This window comes from Carassius carassius, chromosome 5 (genome assembly GCF_963082965.1).
Source record: "Carassius carassius chromosome 5, fCarCar2.1, whole genome shotgun sequence".
Taxonomy (NCBI): domain Eukaryota; kingdom Metazoa; phylum Chordata; class Actinopteri; order Cypriniformes; family Cyprinidae; genus Carassius; species Carassius carassius.
This window is the reverse complement of record NC_081759.1, coordinates 32,018,131-32,024,838: the sequence shown is the minus strand read 5'-3', so window position 1 is coordinate 32,024,838 and position 6,708 is coordinate 32,018,131. Positions and strand designations below refer to the sequence as shown.

The 6,708-nt window shown below is 39.1% G+C and overlaps 1 protein-coding gene across 1 annotated transcript; it reads left to right on the top strand.

The window, feature by feature from the left end:
- Positions 1–1,953: 1,953 nt before the first annotated feature.
- Positions 1,954–3,712, top strand: LOC132141294 (uncharacterized). Its single transcript, XM_059550696.1, has 3 exons — positions 1,954–2,303; positions 2,462–2,537; positions 2,778–3,712. The coding sequence occupies exons 1-3, from the start codon at positions 2,124–2,126 to the stop codon at positions 3,197–3,199; spliced, it is 678 nt and encodes a 225-aa protein (XP_059406679.1). The 5' UTR covers positions 1,954–2,123; the 3' UTR covers positions 3,200–3,712.
- The last annotated feature ends 2,996 nt before the right edge of the window (positions 3,713–6,708 follow it).

The window sequence follows — 6,708 nt, the reverse complement described above, 5'->3', positions numbered from 1 at the left end:
GAACAAAATATTAACTTATTGAACATGTGAACTTATTGAACAAAATAAACTTAAAACAATAAATATAAACTCATTGAACAAAATATAAACATTTTCAACAAAATAAACTTAAAATAATAAATATATATATGAACACTGAACAAAATATTAACTTAATAAATATAAATATTAACTTTTTGAACAAAATAAACTACAAATATTAAATATAAAAAATGTATAAACATGAACATAAGAACATTTTAAAATAAAATTACTCCCTTCCGTCCATATCCACCTCATAAACCAAGGAATAAATTTTAAATTTAACCGCGGCCCTCTTGGGTAGGTTCATTCGCCGGATGGCGGGCAAGAGGCTCATAAAAAAAACTTCATCCTCATCCGCTGCAGACAGAGCTACTTGAGGAAGAGGAGGTGGAGTCGGCTCCATATTATGAGCCTCCTTGAGTGTACTTAAGAGCTCCCGCTCAAACACAGACATGGTTGGCCCTCTTTTCTTCCTCATCTGTGGCCTGAACTGAGAGGTGGAAGGGCCTGCCTCCTCCAGGTCTCCCCCCACCTCTGTGAGAGGTGGAGTGGGTGCATGTGGGGGAGTTGGTGCAGGTGGGGGAGTGGGTGCAGGTGAGAGGGGTGCAGCCGGGGGGGTAGGTGCTGGTGGGGGGCTAGGTGCTGATGGGGGTAGCGGGGTGGGTGAAGCTGGAGGGGAGTTGACCAAAGGGATGGGTGCAGCGTGGGGGGCAGTGGCGGGGGGGCAGTGGCAGGGGTAGCTTGGTGGAACAGATTGGAGGTGGTCGGCCTACACTCCATGAATGGGGCCAGGAACCCCATCACAGCCATATACTTCCATGGCCAAGCAGATGAGGCCCCAGCCCCACTCGTGTTTCTCTCCCTCTCCTTCCTCTTTTCCCTGGTGAACTGGTCCCTCAAGCTCTTCCACCTTGACCGACACACATCCTCTAATAATAATAAAAATATATGTAAGAGAAAAGTACAGGCAATGAATCTGTCTGTGCATCTAATCTTGCTTTAAGCTAATAATTAAGTTTTTTAAATGGTGTTCATGACTATCATTCTCATCAGTGTTCATTATTCTGTAGTGTTTAAACTTTAAGCTGCAAATTGATATGCCCATTTCAAATGGTTAGATCTGTCATGAGGTATGTATTTATTTATTTATTTATGTAAAAGTCCATCAAAATCTCTCTACCTACCATCCTAATGTTACCTGCTATCATAAATACTACTAGCATATGAACCCGTTTCTGCAGATGTACATATGCTGACATATAACATTTTATTTAACACAATACAAACTCATAAAACCCACCAGGGACTCCAACGACCTCTGCCACCCTTCTCCATGCGGAACTGCGTAGCTCGTTGTCCCTATATGACAATAAAGTCGGATCATATAAATTAGGGAATCCTGCGACAGCCACAATCAGTTTCTCCTCCATTTTGTACTCTGGAACTAAAGTTTCCGCGCATTTTAGAAGTAGGATGTGACCTGCGAAGAGACTTCCCTCCGTCTCCAAAGTCGCGTGACGTCACCCATAGGAATATAGTGGAGCGCGGCGCGACAGAAGTGTCGCACGGACAAGTGGATCAGCGCCGTGAGTCAGCTGCTGTCTGGGATGGAATCTGGGGCCGGTCGCATAAACTGTTTAGACTCTTAAAAAGTTATTCATCTATTTATTTACTTTCTTCAAGACTAGTCATAACTTTTAAATGTTATGTAATTGGCATGATCTCTGCCTAAGTGCTATGATTGTGACTAATGCATTGCATAGTCCACCCCCACCCCCACCATGCAACTCTAGTGACCGCTCCTCTCTAAAGGAATTTATATTTTTCAAAGAAAATGTTGAAACAAATGACTAAATAAACGGAGTCGCTGTCTTTAAGTGTGAAAGAGAGACCTCTGAACAAAAGCTGTTTCCCCCGGATTGATGCATTGACTAACTTAAGCCGGATGTCCAACGCGTTTGGACATGCAGACGCGCGTTGAGTAACGGTGTCTCCCGACGGGATCAGAAAGGGCGGTCCGTGCTCAACGTCACATGAACTATAAATAACAGCGCCATCGACAGCTTGACAAAATAACGTAGTTGCATTATCCGTGAACAATGGCTCAAGCTGAGACGTTGGAGTTAGGCGTGGAGCAGGGACAGATGCTGCTGGTCTTGACACGGCACTGTCAAACCATGAAGCGTCAGGAGACACGACTGCGTCTGGCCACCGCGCTCCTGCTTGCAACGTTCTGCGCGACTTTGGTGTGGATACAGTTTCACCAGCAAAATACCACGGTAAAATACTAGTCGAAATTCTTTGATTTTGATTTTAAACTAACAAAATGATTAACAGCCACACTATCAATCAGAAAAAAATATAATAATTAAATGCATCCAGGAATTAGTCAAAAGGGAGGAATTGAAGACTGTCTGTTTTTTTTTCTTCATCTCAGGAAGCATTCTCAGGTGCTCATCAAGAGGCTTTGAAAACTACAGATTCATCAACAGGGCACTCTGTTCATCTTGAACGTACGTTTGATTAGTGTTAAATAAGTCAAAAATCACTTCATGTAGCCTAATGTAGGCTATTCATTTTAAGTGTCATTGTACCATCAAAAAAGTAATGTCACATGAGATGTTTGTTTGAGAGATCTGTCAGATCAATACTGTGTAATTTAAAGATCTATGTCTTCAGAAATATCATAGGAAAAAATGTTTTTGTGACTTAGGGTCAAGTTACAGTGTTTTGTCTTTTTGTCTTAAAAACAGCTTTAAGACAGATGCATGCTTGTTCAGAACAACAGCCCATTGAATGGTTGGAAGTGGATGATGGCTATGACTCCCAAAATTTCAAGCTGGAAAACCATACAGTCCTTCACATCTCCACAGAGCGACTGTACTTGATCAATCTGAGGATCTCTTACCGTGTAGCCCATGGCCAGTGTGAGCCTGGTACAGAATTGACTTTAGTGGTCAATGTCACACAGCAGCATATAAACTATGAAAAAGAGAGAGAGATTATAAGTGCTAAGGAGTCTATGATTTGTAGAGATTATTGGCTTCAGTCGATCACTATGAATCGAGCAATCAGGTTAGAAGCTGGCACTAGTCTCCGGGTGAGAATTAACCAAAAAAGTTGCATGTTTTTCAGCTGGGTTAAAAACAGTCATTTGGATGTCACTTATGTCTAGAGTTGTTTGTTTTTTGAAAAATGAGTTTTACTTCCCGATGGCATTAATGCATATGTGAGACTAGTTAGAAACAGCTTTAAGCAGGTGTTTATTTTTATTTTTTTAATTACCTATGCTATTATTTAGGTGCTTTAAGATATACCAAAATGTTTAACCACTTGGTTAATATTTTCAGGTTTATTGAGAAGCTTCTCTCATTCTTTGTGTTGTTATATTAAATTAAATATAACTATCCACAAAAGAGGCAGATTTTGAATATAGTTAAGTGTTGTGACGGACAAATTGCACCAAAATGTTTTATGTTAAAACTTTTTAAATGTGCATTTCCGAACTGATTCATTTAGAGTTGTTTGTCATTTGATTTTAAAAATCAGGTCTATTAAGTTTAAATATCTAAATTAGAACCAGAACCCATCATGTTCATTGTATTTACCTCTAGGTGGCAATCGCATAAATCTGCATTTCAGAATGTAACATGTTTTTGTGGTTCACTCATAAATCTGTAGACTTGTCTTGAAATTGAACCAAATGTTTTTACAAATAATTGTTTCTAAGTTTCAATTAATAAAGTCGTTGTCAATGATTTAAAGGTAAATCTAGAAAAAAAACAATGCAAAAAAAACTTACAGAATTCACGAAAAACCCTTGTTTATTTCAGGTTAATTAGCTCTTGATTGCCTGTTTGTGTCTCCTTGATTACTGGGTCAGGAAACGTGCTGCATTTTCTCTGTACTGCATGAATAAAAAAAACTTGTAGAGAATCAGTTTTTGTGTCTGCTTTTGTTTATTGAAGAGGTTCTATTTAGCACGGAACAGATGCAGTCTGTAATCTGACAGAGCAAACCCTCTTTGGAACAGTGATTTTGCTGAATACATGAATAGATCATCAAGACCAAGTTTCAGGATAAACCAGACTAGACTGGGTGCTTCCAATGAAAGTGAAATCCTAAAAAAAGTGAAACTCTTAAACTGAGCACCTGTGCCAGAAAACAATTGCCAGGGGCAGTGTGTATTAACCACATACTGTTTGGAAAAGCACACATTACTGACTTTTGAAAAATAAATGACATCTTTTAATGACTTCTGCACATTAAAATATGATGCTGAATGACAAGACCACATTCATCTGACACACATCCCAGGGGAAGAACCTATTGTTTATGACAACTTTAATACTTCCAGCTTGTGTTTAACACTCAACAGACTTGGTTTTGTGGAGTGAATTCCTAACAGTTGAAATTCCAATGGCAAATAAGGTGATACTGGAACTGTATATTGCATGCAGATGGATAAGCATGTCAAATCAAAGAAATTAACTACTTATTGAAGTTTTATTTTATTTTCCATCCCTTAGAATTCTGGATCACTGGAAGGGGCTTTCCAGCCTAAGGATGTGTAGCTGTTGTAGTATGGTTTTGATGGTACACTGTAACTTTGCAGTACTTAGTCACTGGCTTTCTAAAAAAGTATAAAGGCAACCAATTGAACATGTAAGGAACAAGGACTAAGGGATGTAAGGACCAAGTAAAGACCAAGTCTCCAAAGAACTCAAAGTACAGCAGTAGTCAGTGTGATGGACTGATACACACCTAAATGAGAGTCGTGATCGAGCACATTTATCATTACATTTGAAATGTAATATGTAGTTGTGCCAGAGAGAGTCAGCTATTTAAAGTGTTTGTGATATACTAACGTTATAAATATAGAATTTTTTTTTGCAGGAGGTGGAATTTAGTTTTTCCAGTGAAGGTTTATATTTGTTCTAAAATAATCTTTACTCTTATTTAAAAGTTTGAAGATTGTTTGAATAACAAAATCCCTTACGCCGATAGGTTGACGTTACAAATGTGAAAGAAGGCCACAGATTTTCTTTCTCTTCATTCTTCTGTTAAAACTGTTTTGAATTTATGTAAAAAGCTTTATTTTTTATGAAATATGTTGACTATTTAATTTGAATATATAAGAAACATGAAAACTGTAAAATGTGCTTCAGTTTGTGGGAAGTGTGACCGAAGAGAGGTTGATGTTACAAATGTGAGGAAAGGCCACAGATTCAAGCTTGTTTTGATTTATGTGTTCTTTCATTCATTCAGAATAAAATATGGCCTGATAATTCCTGTTGCTTAGTCCTATTCATCCATACACATCTTCCTATCCATGTTTATGTCTCTTATCAAATTTACAATAAAGGTCGGGGTTAAGAATTTCAAAACATTCCTGTTAGAAAAATCCCTGGCTCTCTCCAAATTTATAGTAGTATTTGTTATTAGGCCTTTGCCTATTTGCCAGGTTTCCTGTTGGACTTGATCCTTCTGATCCTAAGTGCTGTGCTCTCCCAAATTCAAGAAGGGGAAGAAATAGCTTGACCTAGATTTGACGGCAAGACCTTGACCATGTCACAGAAGAAGCAAGAATTTCTGGAATTTAAGTGGAGTGTGTGAAAAGCAAGGGAAATTAGCTCATGAATGAGAGTTACAACTACTTTATGTATTGTTCCTCTATAACTTTGTATTCAAGGACACAACTATCAGGATGTAAGCAGATAACTTTTATTCTTCTTCTTCCTCGTAATCACCCTACACTTCAAACATCTTCAGTGCCCCACTGTGGCCATAACATGCCATTACATCTCCCCTTTTTAGATGAAAGTTTAACTGTTTTAACAGAACCTTTAAATAACGCAATACCTTCAACAGTATGGCTACTTAGTTATTTCACTCACTTAACTTATGATTTTACAAGTTTCTTCAAATCCTTTTTCAAACTTAAAAGCGTTCAAAGAGAAATGAACAGAAGATATTTTACTTCACAGTAGCCCTTTTTGTAGACCTTATCCTAAATTAACTGGAAAATTCAATAAACCAGAACATGACTTTTCTAACGAACATTTCACTTTTCAAACAGAAAATTACTTTTATTTATTTTTTATTTTTTATCCTCTGTGGTGTGTATGCATGTGTTTCATATTCAAAGGGTCCAGTCTCTCAGGAGCCTTAGACAGTCTCCCTGACCTAGTCACCGTCATATCACCTGATGCTGGAGGCACTGGAACTTCCCTGAGGTGTGAACGGTTGCGTCGCAGCTGTCCTCCCTCCGGGGTCTCCACCTCGTATGAGCGTGGTGTCTGTGCCTGACTAACGACAGTCCCTTTTGTGTGTGTGGGTTTGATCCACACATGCTGTCCAGGCTGGAGAGGTGGTAAGATTTGAGTATGATGTCTCCAATTGAACGTTTGTTGCTGTTGCAATTTCAACACTGTGTCCTTTTCTCTGAACCTCTCAAGATCGGGCCACTGTGGTTGTAACTGCTCCGATGATATGGGGACTGGTGTTTTAATTCTCCTCCCCATCAGCAGTTGTGCTGGGGAGCTCCCGTGTGCCAATGGAGTGGCCCTGTAGGCCAGCAGAGCTTTGTGGAAATCTCCCTCTTTCACTAAGAGAGACTTCACTGTTCTAACGGCCCGTTCAGCCTCCCCATTGCTGCGGGGGTAACGGGGACTACTTGTCACA

Coding starts and splice junctions, on each gene's coding strand:
- LOC132141294 (XM_059550696.1), top strand. CDS start 2,124: ATGGCTCAAGCTGAGACGTTGGAGTTAGGCGTGGAGCAGGGACAGATG. Junction 2,304..2,461: donor TTCACCAGCAAAATACCACG/GTAAAATACTAG, acceptor TCTTCATCTCAG/GAAGCATTCTCAGGTGCTCA. Junction 2,538..2,777: donor GCACTCTGTTCATCTTGAAC/GTACGTTTGATT, acceptor TCTTAAAAACAG/CTTTAAGACAGATGCATGCT.